Below are 23,025 nucleotides of genomic sequence, written 5' to 3' on the forward strand. Positions count from 1 at the left end.
GATTCTTTACCTCTGAGCCACCAGCAAAGCCCTGTCTAGTATTTAATTCAGATACCTACTTTGTTCCTCACTGGCTCATCCAGTGGGGGCAGTTGAAATATTCTGAACAAAGATAAGAAATATAGTAAGAGTATAGCTAACCATATACTACAAGAAGATGATTTTTCAAATAATTTACTTTATCACACCAAAGTTCAACATGAAGATTTGTGACCTTACTGATAAGATGTCACTTTACATATTCAATCCAAGCTAATACTACTTGGCAAGCTTTTCTGAATGAGGTAATTTCTCCTTTAGTTTTGTAGCTGAAGTGAGGGAAGAGGGATAAGCCCTATCAGTAGGATAATGCAGTTTCATGACAGATGGCCTGTATGGAAGGGTGGCTCTTTCCTATATCTGAACTGATAAACTAACACAAATATTACACTAGAATGGCATGTTTCTAGTTTCTCTATTAGTTACATTTCTCCTCATGTTTGCTGTGATATTAGTGATTATATAGATGTGTATATACATATATATATAGTAAAAAAAGAACTGATAGTTAGACTATTTCATTTGGCAGTTTCAGGTGATTTCTTCTTATCCCTGTGCTAAGAATTAGCCAGACTCAAATATCAAAGGGCCAGATCTCAGAAATTCAGTGATTCGCAACTCCTTGACATTCATTTTGTAAATTAAATATTAAAATATATAATAATTTCATCTTGTCCTCCTTTACATGGGTAAGAGCAAATGGTTCACTAGTTGGCTGAATTTTCTGTTCACTTTTTCTTCTTTCTAGCTGCATCTTTAGATGATGCAAGTGCTTTTTATCAAGGAAACAAAATTCGATAACCTAAGAAACAAATTTGTCATGGATTTTATTTGCTGCAGAGGAGGTAAAACAAGCAGCACCAGGACAAACATCCAGGGCCTACTTGCAACTGGCATTCTTGTATGGGCTGTACATGGATAAGCTAGTTTATGAAAGGTTTTTGCTGAACCACAAAAAGACACCGGGATTCTTGGCCTCCGGAGGAGAAGAATTCAATCTGGGGCCAGAGACGAGGCTTGATTGCTCAGAGCTTTTGTGTGGTAAAGTTTTATTAAAGTATAAAGGAGATAGAGAAAGCTTCTGACATAGACATCAGAAGGGGGCAGAAAGAATACCCCCTGCTAGTTTTTAGCTGGATGTTATATAGTCACTAGCAGTCTATTAATGAAAGAAAGGAATGTCTTAGAGTGAACTGAGAATGCCACCAGGCCCCTCATCCATAAGATGTATTTTGGGATAATCTTGGCACCAGACGAGTCATCCTGGGCCATAAAACGAGTCATCCTGGGCCATAAAACCGTTGACTTGAATCTTGTAGAAAGGCAGATGACCATACAAATAGTTTTGTTTTCATAGATTAGGGGAACAACTTCTGAGTATAACATACTGGTTTGTCAAGTTGGTTCTGAGCCATTAGGCAGAACTGACTTGAAGACAGAGTCTGGGGTAAATGCATAGTATATTAACATAGCTGAAGACAAACATTTCCATGAGAAAAATGCATTGGTTTACTCAAGGTTTGAGAATAGTTAACTTCAGGTGGAACCAGGTGTCATTATGGCAACACAGTATTTTAAGAGAAACCTCCTTTTTAAATTTGTATAGAGAAGGGAAAAAAAAAATATATCACTGGTTTGTTTCCTCCTGCTGCTTAAGAGAGAGATAAAAAATGTCTGACACCTGCAGCCTATTTCCTCCATTTGGAGACCCCTGGCCTATTGCCTGTTATTCTCTCATTTACTTTATAAACAGCCCTATGAAGTGGATGCATTTATTATCCCCTGTCTTGGTTTATGTTCCTCAAATGCCTATTTGGGGAAAAGGACTTGGGCGCAGATTGTTATTTGGAAGATGATCCTGGAAGCACAGAGTAGGAGTAAAACGAGGCAATAGTTTGTTAGTAAGTGACTTACTGCTGCAGGCAACTGGGACCTAGTCTCAGAGGGACCCTCTGAGAAACTGTATGGAAAACACTTCAGAACTGGCCCACCGAAGGCTGAGGTGGCTGCAGGATTTAGCTGGTAACTCTCATCCCTCATTGGTTGAGGGTCACCCCTTGGGTATTAGCTCCCCAGAACCTCCAGCTGCCTTGTATGTGGGTATGGTACAGCTTTGTGGCCAGATCATGCCATCAGATAAGAGAGCAGAAGGCTTTGGCCTTTAAGGAAGTACTCGCTGATGAGTTTGGGGGTAGACCCGGGTGAAATGGGCAAAGCACCAATAGCATCTCTGCTTCCTCATCCTATGAAGAAAGTAAGTCGGAGAGAGCCTGTGTAACTTGCCCACATGGGTTGGGACTAGGACGTCTGTGGTTCACAGATCATGGCAGATTTTCATTCCATGGCAGATCTTAAACATGCACATAGGTGGGACCCACCTCTGTTGATCTTCCAAAATTTTGCTACACGTTTTTGACAGTCATACTTATTTTGTGTATTCCATATTGAAAGTGTTAGCTTTTGAAGCACAATTTTTGTGCTCAATGGGCTGGCTTGACCCTTTATTTTATATCACTTAGGATCAGCATGCAACCTTTCATCCATACTGTAGAGGCATTGGGTGCAGGGTAATGGGGTTAGACATTTTCTTTGAAAGAAAATACATTGTTTTAATGTGAGTATAAAAGGTAGGCAGATATTTTTCAAGCACCTCAGAGTACATGAAAGCCATTTTGAATTTGCGCAGTTAAATGTTGGTGCTTGGGAATTTTCTGAATTAGATAAAGAGGAAACTTTCACAACTCTCTTGTCATAAAAATCTACCTAATCTGATTAAGTGTTATATGTATAAGTCAAGTTTATTTACCTCATTTAATCATCATCATAACTGTGAGTGGTATTAATTATTATACCATTTTAAATATGAGACTAAGATCACAGAGTCATTTAGTCGTGGGTCCATCCAGCTCAGATTGTCTAATATTAATAAGTGAAGGGATTGTGAAAAAGATGAGGGTGGAGGGTGCTCATTGTGAAGCATAAAGATTAGGAACCGTAAAGGTCAATGATGAAAGTGTCCATTCAAGCACTGATCAGGTAGAAATGTCCAAATGGGCTTGAGATCTTACAGGAAAAAGGTTTAATAATCCCCAGAAGGAGCAGAAAGCCTAGAATCTTTAAGATTTAACCCAGGGCAATCTCCAGACCACCAGCCTATGCTGATTTGTCCACAAGATTAATTCCCGCTTCCCGGGTGGCGCTAGTAGTAAAGAACCCACCTACCAGTGCAGGAGATGTAAGAGATGTGGGTTCGATCCCTGGGTTGGGAAGATCCCCTGGAGAAGGAAATGGCAACCCACTCCAGTGTTCTTGCCTGGAGAATCCCATGGACTGAAGAGTCCCATGGACTGTGGCTGGAGGCCACAGGATCACAAAGAGTTGGGCACGACTGAAGTGACTTAGCCCGCACGCATGTGAAAGTCAGAAATGCTCGGCAGACTTGTCCTGATGGTTAAGATAAGTGAGCCATGCTAACAAAGCTGATACCACTAAAGGTTTAAATTGTATCACTGTACCCACCCCAGGGTCTCTCCAAATACACAGTGCCAGGGCTTTATTCAGAATCTCTGGGGCTGGGATTCAGAGTTGAGTGTTCTTTATCATAACTCCTAGGTGATTCTAGTATTCAGGCAGTAGAAAACAGCTGCTCTAGTTTAGTAAGTTGACATTCTGGCTTATATATTTTAATAACTTGGGAGTTACGTTGAAGCTGAAACTCCAATACTTTGGCCACCTCATGGGAAGAGTTGACTCATTGGAAAAGACCCTAATGCTGGGTAGGATTGGGGGCAGGAGGAGAAGGGGACAACAGAGGATGAGATGGTTGGATGGCATCATTGACTCGATGGACATGGGTTTGGGTAAACTCCGGGAGTTGGTGATGGACAGGGAGGCCTGGCATGCTGCAATTCATGGGGTCGCAGAGTCGGACACGACTGAGCGACTAAACTGAACTGAACTGAACTATGTTTCCATGTTAAAGAAAGTCATGCTTTATGTGGTAGTAATTTATGGATTAGCTTTCTATATTATAATAATTTATGAGTTAACTTTCTCATGACATTGACCCCCTAAATATAACCTCTAAAATGTGGATGTTATAGTAATGCTGAGGTTCAGGTCTCCATTATGATCAGTTCCCTAGGCCACTGCATTCTCTGCATCCTCCTGAGCTACATTGTCAAATGAAGCATATATTTGACGTGCGAGACACAAGTGACTGTTTAGGGTTTGATTTAAATTAGCTAAAATTAAATAACACTTAAAATTTAGTTACTTGGTGGCATTCACCACATTTCAGGTGCTCAGTAGCTACAGGTAGCTAGTGACTACTGTATTGGATCACACAGATATGAAACATTATAGTCACAGAAAATTCTACTGGACAGCCCTGAGCGAGATAATGAAATGAAGCTCTCTTGTAAACACTCATTTCACTTTTGTCCTTTTATCCAAACATGTATTTCACGTGCTTTCCCTCAGTCTAAAATACCTTACCCAGTATTTGATGTATTAAATTACCCTTTATATGACTTATTAGTAAAGGGATAAAGGTGTTTTAGAGGTAGGGAAGTACATCAGTGAGAGAGAGCAGGAGGGCAAATATTGGCCTGTTTCCATATTAGGTGGAGCTGGCTACAGGAGGGTGCCACTTTTCTCAGAATTGCCTGTCATTTTATCTGAGTGTTTCTTCCCTGTTATCAAATATTAGTCTTACCAAAGACATAAACTGTCTCGAAATAAGTAAATATGCCGTAACTATGAGGCTGTACTTCACTTGAACAATTTCTTTCTATTCACCATATGCTTGCACTGTATTGATCTTTTTTCCAGTTAGGGAAAGGAAATAAGACTCAAAAACTACTGAGCAATGACAATTTTAGCTCTTAGAACGCAGAAACTTACTCTGTTTTTAGTGAAAAAGGAAGCAGAGCCATTTACCGTAAAATAATTAAGGTAAAAACAATGCCGTGTCTCATTGTCTTAAAAGCACCGCAGGAGTTGGAATTCCAGGGGGTTAGTTACATCCTTACTTCAGTGTTTCTAAGACCTGCCTGGGCCTAACACACACTCCTAACTCATTTTCCTAATCTTGAGATGAAATTGGGTTGAGAACTACATAAGACCCTCTGTTTAACACGGTAGGACTTGACACCAGTGTAAATAATTTTTATCCCAGGTGATTTGGAGTTTGAGTTATGTACTGTTCTTCTTCCATGCCACATAATCATCTCTTCTTTTCTTATTATTTACTTCAATTTCTTTCTGTAAAGTGTCCAAGCATCTTGACGTTTCTGTTGAGTGTCAAAGGAGGGAAAATGCATCTTGTATGAGCTAGATTGCAAATGTTGGAATTTTGTATCCAAAATAGATGGCTCTGGCTAAAAGGTTCAAAATAAATAAAGACAACTGCAAATGTGAGAAGTCAGTAAGGATTATGAAAGTACAGCAAAGCTTTCCTTAACTGCTGGACCCTTTCTTCTAAGAAAACAAACTAACACATAGGCCAACTTACGCTTTAAACAAAGTTGCAGTGGATCTTACAAAAGAAACACACAAGATGCTGAGGATGGTCTTGGCACAGGTCATGAAAACCTAGAAATTCTGAAGATAAGGAATTGTGAATATAGAGCTGGGTTGTGTGTTTGCTTTAATAATTTAATATAACTATCAGCCTGAGTTGTTTTGAATTGAACTCCTGTTGAAGGCAAAGAATAAACAGCAGAAAAGAAAGTCTAGGCAAGGAACAAAATTGTATTTCCACAAATTTCCAACCTCGTTAATACATTTGGAGTAGTGTTTTACATTGGTAAGCATTTCCACTATGTTACTGATAAAACAGAGAGGAAAAGATACATATCCTCCCATTTTTGTCTTCACACCCCATCTGTAACAAACTAGTCCCTGCGATCTTTGGAGCTACTTCATTTCCTAGCTGAAAACTTAAGAACCCTGGGCCTCTGCTGGCTCCTTCTAGGTCTTTACATTAACAAGTGCTTCTCTGGTCAAAATGCCCAGAGCTGTTAGGGATCCAGTAATACTTACTATCCTTTGATAAATTGAGGGAATAAGGCTGAGAAAGAAGCCTAAGGTAGTCAGGCTTCCCTGGTGGCTCAGTTGGTAAAGAATCTGCCTGCAGTGCAGGAGACCTGGGTTTGATCCCTGGGTTGGGAGGATCCCCTGGAGAAGGGAAAGGCTACCCGTTCCAGTATTCTTGCCTGGGAAATCCCATGGACAGAGAAGTCTGTTGGACTTTATAGTCCATGGAGTCACAAAGAGTCAGACACGATTTTGCGACTAAACCACCATCACAAAGTTAAAATGAAGTGGTAATTACTCTAGTTTAAGTAATAAGTTACCACTGGGAAACAAATATGAGGTGTCAATATTTTTTAAATAAAAGGTTTTATAGTTTTATTAAAGAAAAATACATGTTTATTGTTGACATTTTTTGAATTAGTCATAATAGAGAAAGGTATTAGCCTAAGTTCCACCTTTGAAAAAAAGAGTAAACAAATTTTTTCTAGTCTTTGTTTTCACATACACAGCTCAGTGCTTTCGTAAGAAAGAGTTCATACTGTAGATAATGCTTTGAAATCTAAATTTTTACTTGAAATGTTGTAAACATTTTCCTGATCATCAAATAATTTTCATACTATAATGACTGTATAATTTTCCACTGTATTGCTATAGCATAATTTATTTAATCAGTTCCTTCCATGTTGAGCATTTAGGTGGTTTTATATTATAAAACAGTATAATGAGCATTTATCAAGCTAATTTTTTGCATACATTTTAATTATTTCCTTAAAGTAAACTACTAGAATAGAAGGATTCAATCAAATGATAGGCATCCTGTTTTTCCTATCCAAGTTTTTATTTGAAATGCCATCATATTCCTTAATGTGTATTTATATGCATATGTTGGCATGAATTACCTTACACATAAGAGTGAATAGTGTACAGTGTTGGTGGTATAGTGATGAGCAGAGCTGCCTTCCAAATGTGAGTAGACATAGTTGGTGGAGGAACTCTTTCTTATCTCTGACCTGTATTTTTTTAAAACATCATGCAAGTGCTGTTGATGCCACACATGCATTTTTCTGAAAATTTATGAAGTATTCTTCCATATCCTTAAAATATAATTATAAAAGAAATGGCTACTGTTCATAGTTTAATTTATGAAGTTTGCTTTTAATAATTTAGTAGCATACCTGGCTAAACTGTATGTATACAGAGAAACGTGCTGTGGGATTATGGGTGGCTGTGACTTTCAGAAGGTAAACAGATGGGTTTCTTGTGTTAGGATATGTGTTTAGTGGACTTTTCATGTATCTTGTGAAGTATGGTCAACAGAGTAAGCTGGATAGGCCATGCTTTTAAGGTTTTTGTTACTGTTCATCACTTTGAAAAATGTTGCTTCTCACCAGAATGCCTGGTAGAATACTGAATTTTTCCCAACACGGGATATTGTCAGTGTTTTCCTAACCTCTGATGATTTTATGGATTAATAAAGTATCACAGTTTTAGTATTTTACAGTTTTTAGTAGCTCTTTCATGTTTGTTTTATCTTTTTTAAGGGCTATTTGCTCCCACAACACTGATAGATGAAAGAACTCTCTTTCAGCCTTTAATGCCCACAGCATAGGCAGAACCAAGAGGAAAGGGCAGTAGACAGATAGAACTTGGAGAGAAATGAAAGCTATGTGGAGAGGAAGGGAGAGTACTATGCCCATTGTGTGTAGGATGAGTGCTGCAGGGTGTATTTGCTGGCACTGTTCTGATCAGAATGGGAGAAATAAACATGACAGTAAATAGAAATATACAATCTCTGCTATGAAACACCTTCTGCTTCATCTCCAACGACAAGTCCTAAACAGTTAAGTGAAGACTTTTTGACATAGCTAGGAGAGACAGCACAGCCTGTTAGTTAAGAACACATACTCTGGAGTCAGAGTTCAAATCTGAACTTTTGTCACTTACTAGCTGCGTGAACTTAATCTTGTTTCTTCAACCATAAAATGGGATAATCAAAGTGCCACCTCATAGCTTGTTATGAATATGAAACAATTTAATAAATGTAAAGTGCTTAGAAAGGTGTCTGGTACACATTGATATATAAGCATTGCTTATGTTAAGTGTGGCACATTATGACACTTGAAAAGTTTTAGTTGAATACATGCGACATAATAAAAAGCAATAAATATATAAAGGCATTCCACTACATGGTGTTTAGACAAGTGGGGTACTATCATTAATGGATAATTTTCAAAGAAATAAAATCATCAATCTCAGACAAATATAAAATAACCCATGTCAAGCAAATTGGAGCTATCAAGGGAACATTTCATGTAAGGATGGGCTTGATAAAGGACAGAAATAGTAAGGACCTAATAGAAGTAGAAGAGATTAAGAAGAGGTGGCAAGAATACACAGAAAAACTGTACCAAAAAAGTCTTAATGACCTAGACAACCATGATGGTGTGGTCACTCACCTAGAGCCAGACATCATGGAGTTTGAAGTCAGGTGGGCATTAGGAAGTATTACTACAAACAAGGCTAGTGGAGGTGATGGATTTCTAGTTGAGCTGTTTCAAATCCTAAAAGATGATGCTCTGAAAGTGCTGCACTCAATATGTCAGCAAATTTGGAAAACTCAATAGTGACCACAGGACTGGAAAAGGTTAGTTTTCATTCCAGTCCCAAAAAAGGGCAATGCCAAAGGGTGTTCAAACTACTGCACAATTGTGCTCATTGTACCTCCTGGGAAGGTTATGCTCAAAAGCCTTCAAGCTAGTCTTCAGTAGTATGTGAACTGAGAACTTCCAGATGTACAAGCTGGGTTTTGAAAAGGCAGAGGAACCAGAGATCAAATTGCCAACATTTGTTGGATTATAGAAAAAGCAAGGGAATTCCAGAAAAATATCTACTTCTGCTTCATTGATTACTTGAAAGCCTTTGACTGTATGGATCACCACAAACTTTTGAAAATTCTTAAACAGATGGGAATGCTAGGCCACCTTACCTGTTTCCTGAGAAACTTTATAAAATATTTTATTTTCCTGGACTGCAAAATTACTGTGGATGGTGACTGCAGCCAGGAAATTAAAAGACACTTGCTCCTTGGAAGAAAAGCTATGACAAAATTAGACAGTGTATTAAAAAGCAGAGATATCACTTTGTCGACAAAAGTCCGTATAGTCGAAGCTACAGTTTTTCCAGAAGTCATATATGGTTATGAGAGTTGGACCATAAAGAAAGCTGAGTGCTGAAGCATTGACATTTCTGAACTGTGGCACTGGAGAAGACTCTTGAGAGTTCCTTGGACTGCAAGGAGATCCAGCCAGTCAACCCTAAAGAAAATCAACCTTGAATATTCATTGGAAGGACTGATGCTGAAGCTGAAACTCCAATCCTTTGGCCACCTGATGCAAAGAGCCAACTCATTAGAAAAGATCCTGATGCTGGGAAAGATTGAAGGTGGGAGGAGAAGGGGACGACAGAGGATGAGATGGTTGGATGGCATCAGGGACTCAATGGACATGAAAGTGAAAGTGAAGTTGCTCAGTCGTGTCCGACTCTTTGCAACCCTGTGGACTGTAGCCTACCAGTCTCCTCCATCCATGGGATTCTCCAGGCGAGAATACCGGAGTGGGTTGCCATTTCCTTCTCCAGGGGATCTTCCCAACCCAGGGATCGAACCTGGGTCTCCCACATTGCAGGCAGATGCTTTAACCTCTGAGCCACAAGGAAAGCCACAATGGACATGAGTTTGAGTAAACTTTGGGAGATGGTGAAGGACAGGGAAGCCTGGTGTGCTGCAGTCCATTGAATCACAAAGAGTCAGACATGACTGAGCAACTGAACAACAACCAGAATCTTAGCCTCAACACATAGCAGTGTGTGAAACAATCCCTTTGCTTCATTGAGTATCAGTGACCTTTTCTGCAAAATGATAACAGTATCTGGTTCACGGGAGCTCTTATAAGGCTGAAATTAACATGTGTCTAAAGCTCTTGATCCAATGTGTGATTCATAGGAGACATTCAATAAATGGTAGCTATTACTATGCTGAACAGTATTGCGCTAATTATAATTAGCTGAATCAACCAAAGAGTAATTGTTCGATTTTGCTTCTGCCACACCCAGTCAACCTAGGTGACAGTTACATGCAGCATTATGTACAGCCCTGGGGAAGGAAAGTGCATGGCTGCCAGGGAACATGGAAAACATCAGCCTGATTAGAGGAGGTTACTTGGTAGATGCTAGGAAATAATGCCGAGTACATTACATCCAGACTCAGGAGATGCCTTGGAATCCAAGCAGAGGAGTTGGGGCTGTGTCAGTATGCATTCACTTCTGAATCATCTGCAGATTTCTGGTGCATGCCTCTGTGCTAAGTCACTTCCATTGTGTCTGACTCTTTGTACCGCATGACTGTAGCCCACCAGGCTCCTCTGTCCATGTGATTCTCCAGTCAAGAATACTGGAGTGGGCTGCCATGCCCTCCACCAGGGGATCTTCACAACCCAGGGATAGAACCCACTTTTCTTATGGCTCCAGTATTGGCAGGTGGGTTCTTTACCACTAGTGCCACCTGAGAATCCTACAGATTCCTGGGTTTCACCTCAAATCCGCTGTAATAGCTGGCAGTTGGGAATCTGTATTTTATCAAGTTACCCAGATGTTGCTTGAGCACACTGAACCTTAAGATCAGTACTGCCTGGCACAAAGATAGAAATATAGATCAATGGAACAAAATAGAAAGCCCAGAGATAAACCCACACACCTATGGACACCTTATCTTTGACAAAGGAGGCAAGAATATACAATGGAGAAAAGACAATCTCTTTAACAAGTGGTGCTGGGAAAACTGGTCAACCACTTGTAAAAGAATGAAACTAGAACACTTCCTAACACTATACACAAAAATAAACTCAAAATGGATTAAAGATCTAAACGTAAGACCAGAAACTATAAAACTCCTAGAGGAAAACATAGGCAAAACACTCTCCGACATAAATCACAGCAGGATCCTCCATGACCCACCTCCCAGATTATCGGAAATAAAAGCAAAAATAAACAAATGGGACCTAATTAAAATTAAAAGCTTTTGCACAACAAAGGAACCTATAAGCAAGGTGAAAAGACAGCCTTCAGAATGGGAGAAAATAATAGCAAATAAAGCAACAGACAAACAATTAATCTCAATATACAAGCAACTCTTGCAGCTGAATTCCAGAAAAATAAACGACCCAATCAAAAAATGGGCCAAAGAACTAAACAGACATTTCTCCAAAGAAGACACACAGATGGCTAACAAACACATGAAAAGATGCTCAACATCACTCATTATTAGAGAAATGCAAATCAAAACCACAATGAGGTACCATTTCACACCAGTCAGAATGGCTGCTATCCAAAAGTCTACAAGCAATAAATGCTGGAGAGGGTGTGGAGAAAAGGGAACCCTCTTACACTGTTGGTGGGAATGCAAACTAGTACAGCCACTATGGAAAACAGTGTGGAGATTCCTTAAAAAACTGGGAATAGAACTGCCATATGACCTAGCAATCCCACTGCTGGGCATACACAGTGAGGAAACCAGAATTGAAAGAGACACGTGTACCCCAATGTTCATCGCAACACTGTTTACAATAGCCAGGACATGAAAGCAACCTAGACGTCCATCAGCAGACGAATGGATAAGGAAGCTGTGGTACATATACACAATGGAATATTACTCAGCCATTAAAAAAAAATACATTTGAATCAGTTCTATTGAGATGGATGAAACTGGAGCCCATTATACAGAGTGAAGTAAGCCAGAAAGAAAAACACCAATATAGTATACTAATGCATATATATGGAATTTGAAAGATGGTAACAATAACCCTATATGCGAGACAGAGTAAGAGACACAGATGCATAGAACAGTCTTATGGACTCTGAGGGAGAAGGTGAGGGTGGGACGTTCTGGGAGAATAGCATTGAAACATGTATATTGTCATATGTGAAACACAACACCATTCCATGTTCGATGCATGAGACAAATGCTCAGGGCTGGGGCAATGGGATGACCCAGAGGGATGGGATGGGGAGGGAGGTGGGAGGGGGGTCCAGGAAGGGGAACACATGTAAACCCATGGCTGATTCATGTCAATGTATGGCAAAAACTACTACAATATTGTAAAGTAATTAGCCCCCAACTAAAATAAATAAATTTATTAAAAAAAATAAAGAAAGAAAGAACATGACCTGTTTTTTTTTTTTAATTAAAAAAAAAAAAAAAGATCAGTACTGCCAGGCTTCCCTGATGGCTCAATGATAAAGAATCCCCCCTGCCAATGAAGGGGACATGGGTTCCATCCCTGGGCCAGGAAGATTCCACATGCCTTGAGGCAGCTGAGCCAGTGTGCCTCAACTGCTGAACCTGTGCTCTAGAGTCTGGGAGCCGTGACTACTGAAGCCCACGTGCCCCAGAGCCGTGCTCCACAACGAAAGAAGCCACAACAAGAGAAGCCTGTGTACCACAACTAGAGCATAGCCCCTTGCTCTCCGCAACTAGGGAAAAACCGGGCATCAGTGAAGACCCAGCACAGCCATAAATACATCAGTAAATAAATAAATAAAAATTAAAAAAAAAAAAAGAATCACTACTGCAGATAAAAGGTATAAATCTTACCTGGAGTCATCTTCTTGAAATGCTGAAGTAAAGTGAAATAAGGAGTCTTCCAGCCACTGTAAAGAATAACTTTCTGGATGAAAACATGAATGGGGCACTGAAGGCAGGGGGGAATTGACAGGAGTAGGCATAACCTGTGATGTGGGTGATGAAGAACTTCACCAGGGTGGAGGTTAAGGTAGACAGGAATCAGTGACTTTCAACATCATCAGTAAAGGGAGAATTTAATGACTAAGCAGCTAAGAGTTTCAAAATGAAGGACAGCAAGTATTCAAAACTGATGTCATGATTTTAAGTCCAGGTGGAGAGAGGAATAGAGATTCACTGACACGGGTGGAGAATGATCAGATTTTTGGAAAGATAAAGTTAAGTTTGGAGCATGTTAGAGGATGCTGGTAGTTAAAGTGGAAACTTACAGGAAATAATTGAAGGAAAGGGGGGACTCCAAGCTGGAATGACAGGTCTTGGTTTAGGTGAAACTTTCAATGAGCATTCTCAGATAAGATTTCTCTGTTTCACTTCCTCTTTAGTTGTCAAGATACATGTTATTTCACACACAAAGAGTTACACGAGCTAAATGCTCATCAGTTGAGAAACCTAAAATGAGTGTTTTAAATTTAGACATTATCCTACCTATTGAGAAAAAGAAAAGCTGTATATTTTAGGTTATTTCAGAGATCAAAATGTATGGCTTAGCTGATAAAGTGAACATAGTATTTTCTTCTTTCTAGGAAAGATGTTAAGTTTTTAAGGGTTGTGCAGGCAATTGGATTTTTTACCATCTGAGTCACCAGGGAAGCCTGGTGGCTCAGATGGCAAAGCATCTGCCTGCAGTGCAGGAGACCTGGGTTCCATCTCTGGGTTGGGAAGATCCCCTGGAGAAGGGAATGGAAACCTACTTCAGTACTCTTGCTTGGAGAATTCCATGGTCAGAGGAGCCTGGTGGGCTACAGTCCATGGGGTCACAAAGAGTCAGACACGACTGAACAACTTTCACTTCACTTCAATTCAGGCAGTTGGAAACTTGTATATTCCAGTCAGATATTTGGCAAAATGCTTGATTATTGAACTGAATTTTTAAATGATACTGGACAACAGATAGCCTCTCTGTACCTCTGGAGTTAAGCCTGTTTCTGGTAAATTCCCTGGACTCAGTTTCAGACTATGCTACAGTCTGTGCATGTGTGTGTGCCAAGTTGCTTTAGTCATGTCCAACTGTGTGTGACCCTGTGGACTGTAGCCTGCCAGACTCCTCTGTCCATGGAATTTTCCAGGCAAGAGTACTGGAGTGGGTTGCCATGCCCTCCTCCAGGGGATCTTCCCCACCCAGGAATAGAACCTGTGTGTCTTGTGTCTTCTGCATTGGCAGGCAGGTTCTTTACCACTAGCGCCACCTGGTAGGCCCTCTAGTCCTTTGAGAGGGCTAATTAAGATCCTTAGCTATGTAGTATAATCTGAAGTCAGGAAGGTTGATTCCTACAGCTCCATTCTTCTTTCTTAAGACTGCTTTGGCTATTCAGGGTCTTTTGTGTTTCCATATGAATTGTGAAATTTTTTTTCTAGTTCTGTGAAAAATATCATTGATAATTTGATAGGGATAGCACTGAATCTGTAGATTGCATTTGGTAGTATAGTCATTTTCACAATATTGATTCTTCCTACATAGGAACATGGAATATCTCTCTCCATCTGTTTATGTCATCTTTTATTTCTTTCATTAGTGTCTTTTAATTTTCTGTGTACAGTTCTTTTGTCTCCTTAGCTAAGTATAGTCCTAGATATTTAATTCTTTTTGTTGCAATGACGAATGGGATTGATTCCTTAATTTCTCTTCTTTTTTCATTGTTCATATGTAGAAATGCATGTGATTTCTGTGTATTGATTTTGTATCCTGCAACTTTGCTAAATTCACTGATTAGCTCTAGTAATTTTCTGATACTATCTTTAGAGTTTTCTATATACAGTATCATGTCATCTGCAAACTGTGATAGCTTTACTTCTTCTTTTCTGGTCTGGATTCCTTTTATTTCTTTTTCTTCTCTGATTTCTATAGCTAGGACTGTCCATGACATAAATCAAAGCAAGATCCTCTAAGATCCACCTCCTAGAGTAATGAAAATAAAAGCAAAAGTAAACAAGTGGGACCTGATCAAACTTAAAAGCTTTTGCACAGGAAAGGAAACTATAAGCAAGGTGAAAAGACGACCCTCGGAATGGGAGAAAATAATACCACATGAAACAACTGACAAAGGATTAATTTCCAAAATACACAAGCAGCTTGTACAACTCAATACCAGAAAAACAAACAACCCAATCAAAAAGTGGGAAAAAGACCTAAACAGACATTTCTCCAAAGAAGACATACAGATGGCTAACAAACATATGAAAATATGCTTAACATAGCTCATTATTAGAGAAATGCAAATCAAAACTACAGTGAGATATCACCTCACAGTGGTCAGAATGGCTGTCATCAAAAAGTCTCCAAACACACAGATGCATTGAACATTCTTATGGACTCTGAGGGAGAAGGTGAGGGTGGGACGTTCTGGGAGAATAGCATTGAAACATGTATATTATCATATGTGAAACAGAACACCATTCCATGTTCGATGCATGAGACAAATGCTCAGGGCCGGGGCAATGGTATGACTCAGAGGGATGGGATGGGGAGGGAGATGGGAGGGGGGTCCAGGAAGGGAAACACATGTAAACCCATGGCTGATTCATGTCAATGTATGGCAAAAACTACTACAATATTGTAAAGTAATTAGCCCCCAACTAAAATAAATAAATTTATTAAAATAAAAATAAAAATAAAAAATTAAAGCAAAAAAAAAATAGTCTCCAAACAATAAATGCTGGAGAGGGTGTGGAGAAAAAGGAACGCTCTTGCACTGTCGGTGGGGATGTAAATTGATACAGCCACTATGGAAGATGGTATGGAGATTCCTTAAAAACTAGGAATAAAACCACCATATGACCCAGCAATCCCACTCCTAGACAAACTGAAAAAGACAAACCCAAACTGAAAAAGACGCATGTATCCCATTGTTCATTGCAGCACTATTTACAATAGCTAGAACATGGAAGCAACCTAGATGTCCATTGACAGATGAATGGACAAAGAAGTTGTGGTACATATACCCAATGGAATATTACTCAGCCATAAAAATGAATGCCTTTGAGTCAGTTCTAATGAGGTGGATGAACCTAGAACCTATTATACAGAGAAGTAAGTCAAAAGAGAAAGAGAAATACCGTATTCTAATGCATAGATACGGAATCTAGAAAAATGGTACTGAAGAATTTATTTATAGGGCAACAGTGGAGAAACAAACGTTGCGAATAGACTTATGGACATGGGCAGAGGGGAGGAGAGGGTGAGAGGTATGGAAAGATAACATGGAAACTTACATTACCACATGTAGAATAGACAGCCAATGGGAATTTGCTGTATGGCTCAGGAAACTTAAACAGGGGCTCTGTATCAACCTAGAGGGGTGGGATGGGGAGGGAGATGGGAGGGAGGTTCAAAAGGGAGGGAATATAGGTATACCTATGGCTGATTCATGTTGAGGTTTGACAGAAAACAACAAAATTCTGTAAAGCAATTATCCTTCAATAAAAAATAAATAAATTAAAAAAAAAAAACAGATCCTTAGCTAATATGGAACTGTGGTCTGAAAATTAAAAGTTAGAGTATGACCCAAATCTCAGACTTACTTAGTCCACTGGGAGATGTCTCAGTGTTCAATATGTCCTTAACCCAAACTATAGGTTCCAAACTACTGTATTCATTGGAGTAGAACTTCAAAAGGGTATATGACATCTTCCACTGCTCTCATAAGGAATATACATATTTCTAACCAAGATAAAATTGTTATAAAAAAAGCAATTTTGGTTTCATTTTAACTTTTGTCTTGATCCTACTTTTAGCAAAAAAAGAAAAACTATATTGCAATCATTTAGTATGTTCAATAATTAAAGGATTTTATGGATCATTGTGTAAGCAAAAAGATGGGCATATTCCCAGAGGAAAATAAGTCTTTAGTATATTTCTAAACTTGAGATTGTGCTGTACTCATGCATAGATTAGAATTTATATAAACTTTTATTGTTGTCTGGTATTCAGCGGTATGTATTTTCATCCAGTATATTTGTAAGGAATACTGATTGTAGAACACATTATGCATGGAATCTCATAGTATATTAAATATTTATTAAATCTAAATGAACAGCATCTTTGCATTTTTAAACTTGAATTTATATCTTTGTGTTATAAAACTCATATTGTTTTGAATAAATTTATATTTGATTCCTGTTCTTAACATACTATGATATTTATGTCAATTAATTAAATTCATTAATTAAGGACTTTATAGGCATTTTTTTGGATGATTTTAGTGTACAGAAATTCAAAGCACATCCAAATGTATTTTATACCAAATGCTTTCCTTAAACTTCTGGATTGCATCAGGTGTGCAAAGAGTACATAAGCACATTCATTCATTCGACTTTCATTTGTTCTGTGTCAAAAATGCAGCAGGAAGCAAGGCATGATATGATTAACTGACATTTCATCTAGCCTAGCCTATATCAATAATAATAATAGTACCCTACCATCAAATAGTAATTTTGCCCAAGACTTTGTTATAATAAATTAATAAAACCTATAGATTGCTTGTAGAAGCAGAGGTTATGGAAGATATTTTGTTGCACAGCTGAACTTAGAACTCATATTTTAATAAATTCCTACTAGTTTTCAGTAATATGGAGACCTACACTTTCAAGTTTGGGATTTCTCTTTCTTCAAAGTTCACATCACCAGCAAGCTCAGTGTTTGTTTACTTAATGCTATCGATTGATTTGACCTGTGGGAGAAGGCCAGTTTAGTATGATTGGTGAGAAATGTCCGAGCCTCGTCATTTCAGTTGCTAATATTTTATAATCTCTGACTTTAGAATCTTTTTTTTAAACTTTGCACCATCAATGAGAAGTCTTTATCTTTTTATCTGTACTCTTTTTTCCAGGTATTAGGGAAAAAGCCAGAGCTTAGGGATGGAGAAGATGATGATGACATCAAAGCAGATATAACTAATAGGAAAATGGCTAAACTCTACATGGTGAGTTCACTGGTAGGAAGTTCTGTTGTTTTTATTGGACAGGACGCTGCTGGGGAGACCTGTTGGGGAGGGACTGTTTGCCAAAGAGGACAATGCTCCTCATTGCCCTCAAAGAGAAATGTGTGGGGAGAATTTGTCCTTTGCTTTAATACAGTTATTTAAAATTCCTATTTTTATTACTTTTAAAATTTTTATTAAAAACAACAAATAATTTGCTGTGATTTAAATTAAAAAATTATATATATTGTTGCTGTACTAGTTTGCAACAGTTCAGTTCAGTTCAGTCGCTCAGTCATGTCCGACTGCTTGCGACCCCATGGGCCGCAGCATGCCAGGCCTCCCTGTCCATCACCAACTCCCGAAGTTTACCCAAACTCATGTCCTGTGGTCTTCTTATCAGACCGGGACCAGGTGGACCAGAGTCGATGAAAAGAGAGATAGAAAGAAGGATACAGGGGACCCAGGTCTCTAGTGGAGCAAGGGTGTTTTATTAGCAGAAATGCAGGTTTATATATCTTTGGTGAAATGATTATACAGGATGAAATGCCGTTAATTGCAACACAATGAATAGTCTAATACATACAAGGTCGCTGATGTTGGAAGAAATCACGGAAGGGAATAACTGAAAGGAATCCAAGTAGATACCCTTTCCCATGATCTCAGTCCTGAGAACTGCGTTCAGCTCTACCCGTTCCGGAATAGGAACTGATGAGGAACAGAGAATCTTTGAGAAATGGCACACAAAGGAAGAAAAGTACAACATATTGGATTCCTTAAAGTTAACCGTCTCCTGACAATTCCCCCTTTTTTATTATTTTTTATTTGGGGGTGATTGTCGATGTTTTAGTGAAAAAGGCTCTGACCAAATGAGTTTGTTTAGTTTGATTAGTCTTAGTTGAAAGGCATCGGTATAGTACATATATAACCATTAGGATAATTGTTAGCGTTACAATTTCAGATCCAATGCTATGTATAATACTTTGCAATCATCTTCGAGGGTCCAGCCCCGACAGTTGATCAGCTAGTTGTTCAGCTAAAGTTTCTAGATTATTGGAAGAAGGTAGATTTTTAGAGAAGGCTTCAAAGATTTCTTTTTGTAATAATTGTACATTTAAGGAAGCATTATCATGTAAGTCTTGCAAATGAAACTTGATTTGTTCCCAATTGTAGGCAGTACAGTTGAACTGAACAGGAGTAATACAAAATTGAGTAGAATTCTAATCACATTTTAGCAAAGTCTGTTTTTGTAAATCTATTAATTGATCTTCGATCCATTGGAGGGCTATCTTCATTTCCTGTATTTCATCTTGAACTTTTTCATTTATCTGAGCCTGAGTGTTCTACATAGTATGAGCATCTTTAGTCCAATTTTGGATAAAATTGTGTGTTTGAATTGAGGTTTGTAAGACAATGCTGGCAACAGCAGTGGTAGTGCAAATGGCTATTAATCCCAAAATGCTAAAAATTAGCCATCCAATGAATCGTTTAGATCGTCGGAGTAATTTGGTAAGTAACCAGGAAGCTAGTTCGGCCATAGAACCTTCTTCTCAGGGTCGTTGGAGATCTATTGCCAACCATAGGTTATGTTGGGATCGAAGAATCAGAAGTGATTCATTTTTTATAGACATAGAGGAGTTAAGACAGGTATATAGTTTGCAGTTGACATAAGTTATAGAACGTAAAGTCTTATTAAATTGTAAGTTTTCTATAGCTATAACAAAAGGAAGGGGAACACAAGCTTGTATAAAATATGATTGATTATAATGAAAGAAATAATGACTAGAACTATGACTAGTCCCTGTGAAATATCCAGTCCAAGTTATAAGTTCTTCAGTGTCTGTGGCAAGCTTCCAAACGTCCCATTGTTCAGGTCCAATCAGTTTATTGAGGATGATTTGAGGGCTAGGGGGTGCCATTTCACCATCATGCTAGCCTCGAAGTCCTTTGTCATGGTAATGTTCCATTGTAATATTTTTAATCTTCCATGCTACTCGAGTAGCATAATCACATTTAGTGTTATTAATATCATCTGAACAGTCAGATAACCATATACCATGGGGCCCCCAATTGACAATGGTGTAATTGGCCACAAATATTAATTTTCCTGATTTGACTTGACATCTGTCTCAATGAACAGGAATATATTCAAAGTTCTTATAAGTAAACCCTTTGTATAATGTTTTTTTTTTGTCCTTTCCCTAGAGTTTCAGTAGTGTTGACATGATTTTTATAAAAAGAAAGGGCAGTAAATAATCCAAGCAATGTCCGAAAGTCCTTTTTTGGAGGCAAGCAGAAAGCACAGGTTTGCCGGCTAACATTTATGCATAATTCTGTTGGGCCCATGCATAAAGGAAGGATTTCATAACCTAGAGAAATATTAATTAGTTTCCCTTCTTCCTCAGGATGTGAGGGGCCCTCCAGGTTCCAAGGAGGAGGCATATGTATTGAGTCATTGGTAGATATGATTAGTCTTTTTTCTGTCCATTCTATAACCTGTAGTAAAGGGGGATTGGGTATATAAGCCTAGTAAGTATGATTCATTAACTTAGCTTGAGCAGGGGAAGCAGAAGCAAGCAAAGCAAGCATAGCGACAAAAATATTTTCTGGATTCCGAGGCATTTTCTGTTGAGAAACCAGGTTTTCAGCTCGATTAGTAAGGGTTTTTATCTGTCCCCAAGTAGGGAGATCATAAGGTTGATTACGTCAAGTGTGGTGTTTCTTGGAAATTTTTAAAGCCACCATAGCTTGTATTGCAATTTCTTCCTCCTGAGGATTTTGTTGTTTCTTTTCTGCCTTGAATGCTAGTGGTTCCCCTGGGGCGGATCCTCCAAAGGGGAAGCCAAATGAGTTTGTCGGATTCATCTGGAGAAATACAAGCATATCCCTTTCCCTGTAAGATCAATTTCCTAGACTTCCATTGTTTGGTTATTCCATTTTGATACCAAATAGGCAAAGGAGGGGAGGCATCCTGTGACTCCTCGAAATGTCTTTCTGCTCTTGTTAAGATATCTCCTTGTGGTAGGTTTAAAAAATTTAAAACAAATAAAGCTGTATTAACAATAGTTGTAGGTTTAGAGAATAGCTTATGATGAACTCTGTTAAAGTCTGTTTTAGATAAGGAAGATAGTAGGGTTCCCGTATATTCCCCCTTTTTAAATTTTTTAATTTGTAGTTTTAGTGTGTGATGTGTTTGTTTGATTATATCTTGTGTTTGTGGATTATAAGGAATATTTGTGATATATGTGATAGAAAATGATTGTAAAAATTGCTTGAAGTGTTTAGATATATAGGAAGGGCCATTATCTGTTTTTATAGAATTAGGAGTACCCATGATAGCAAAACAAGTTAATAGATGAGTTATAACGTGATAGGTAGTTTTACCTCAAAGAGGTGTGGCCCAGATGAAAGAAGAGTTTGTATTAATGTAGCCATGTAAAAAAGAAAATGGAGAAAGTTTAGGGCAATGAAAGTTTAGGGCAAAGTTTATACCCATTTGCTATGACTCATTAGGTTGTAATCTTCGAGGATTGGTATCTTGTATAATGGGTCGAAGGTGTAAGGGTTTACAAGTAGAGTATTTATTAATGATTTCTTTAGCTTGGTGGTAAGGAATCTCCTATATTTGATGTAAGGAGCCAGCATTATTATGTAATAAGGCATGTTGTTCTTCAGAAGTAGCAAAAGAAATGAACTTATTAGTTTATTCATTACCATAAGTCATAGGGCAGGGAAGGCAGGAATGTCCTCAAATATGAGTAATATAGATAGGAGAAGTGCATTTTTGAATTGAGATTTATTAATAGGTAGAATTATTTTGTGAGGATTGGAGCCAATTAATGTTTTAGTTTTATTTCTTTCATTGATAATAATTAGAGTGATTAAATCAAGATAGGGTGTAAGTGATTTTGTCCCTCTAAAATGGGTATAAATCTATTCTACTGGATGTTTTAGTTGAGCAAGAAGGCCGGTGGGGGAATAAAGAGAAGGGAGTACAAATAATTTTAGAGGTAAATTAAGTCTAATTTGTGTAAGAAATTGTTGTTGTAATTTATTTTGTATTAAATAAAGTTATTCTCATGTTTCTTGGGATAATGAGTAGAGGCTATTTAAATTGGGGTCTCCTTTCAAAGTATTAAATAAATTAGTTAGTTGATAATTAGAAATGTCTAAGGAAGATTAATCCAATTAATATCTCTTAAAAGTTTTTGAAAATCATTTAAAGTTGATAATTTATCAATATGAATCTGTCTTAGTTTGGGAATAATATGTTGTCTATTAATAATAAGTCCTAAATAATGATAGGGTGTAGAAGGTCTGTTAAGAGATACCATTTGTTAGATTTCTTTTTTATAACAAAAATAGGAGAGTTTCAAGGGGAAGAAGATTTTTAATATGTCTTAATTCTAATTGTGTGTCTATAAGTTCTTTAGTAGTCTGTAATTTTTCTTTTGTAAGGGGCCATTGCTCTGTCCAAATAGGCTCGTCAGTATTTCAAGTTATTTTAATAATTGTTTTGTTTGTTAAATGAGCAGTGGCCCCTAAGAAAAATGTGGAATGTATATTTGTGTTTGTCATAGCATAAGTAAATCTCTTCCTATTAAATTAAGGAGTGCATCTATTATATAAGGTTGTAATGTAGCAGGTTGGCTTTCTGGTCCTTCACAAGGATAAATTTGAATATTTTGATAAATTTTTTGTATTTTGGTTTGGGAAACTGCTGTAATTTGGCAAGAAATTTTCTGTATAGGCCAAGATTTGGGCCATAAGTGTTTGGAAATAATCGTGATGTCAGATCCAGTTTTGAGGAGACCAGAAAAGTTTTTGCTATTAATTTTGATATTTATATGTGGTTGAGCATATTCAGATACCAATGATGTCCATGAGGATTGTTTTTGATTTGTATCGTTTGATTTATCTGTCTGTATATCATGAAAGGGAGAAGGCAATGGCACCCCACTCCAGTACTCTTGCCTGGAAAATCCCATGGACGGAGGAGCCTGGTAGGCTACAGTCCATGGGGTCGCTAAGAGTCGGACACGACTGAGCGACTTCACTTTCCCTTTTCCCTTTCATGCACCATGGGGTCGCTAAGAGTCGGACACGACTGAGCGACTTCACTTTCCCTTTTCCCTTTCATGCACCATGGGGTCGCTAAGAGTCAGACACGACTGAGCG

General features: G+C 38.2%; 1 protein-coding gene across 1 annotated transcript in view; it reads left to right on the forward strand.

Annotated features, from left to right (window-relative positions):
* SCIN (scinderin) overlaps positions 1-23,025 on the forward strand; it is an 89,618-nt gene that overhangs the window by 35,296 nt on the left and 31,297 nt on the right. The window contains exon 5 of the mRNA XM_081535383.1: positions 17,758-17,850. Coding sequence (XP_081391509.1) covers positions 17,758-17,850 — 93 coding nt within the window. The remainder of the gene's footprint in view (positions 1-17,757; positions 17,851-23,025) is intronic.

Source organism: Giraffa tippelskirchi, chromosome 10, assembly GCF_054371585.1.
Source record: "Giraffa tippelskirchi isolate mGirTip1 chromosome 10, T2T-mGirTip1v1.2.pri, whole genome shotgun sequence".
Lineage (NCBI taxonomy): Eukaryota > Metazoa > Chordata > Mammalia > Artiodactyla > Giraffidae > Giraffa > Giraffa tippelskirchi.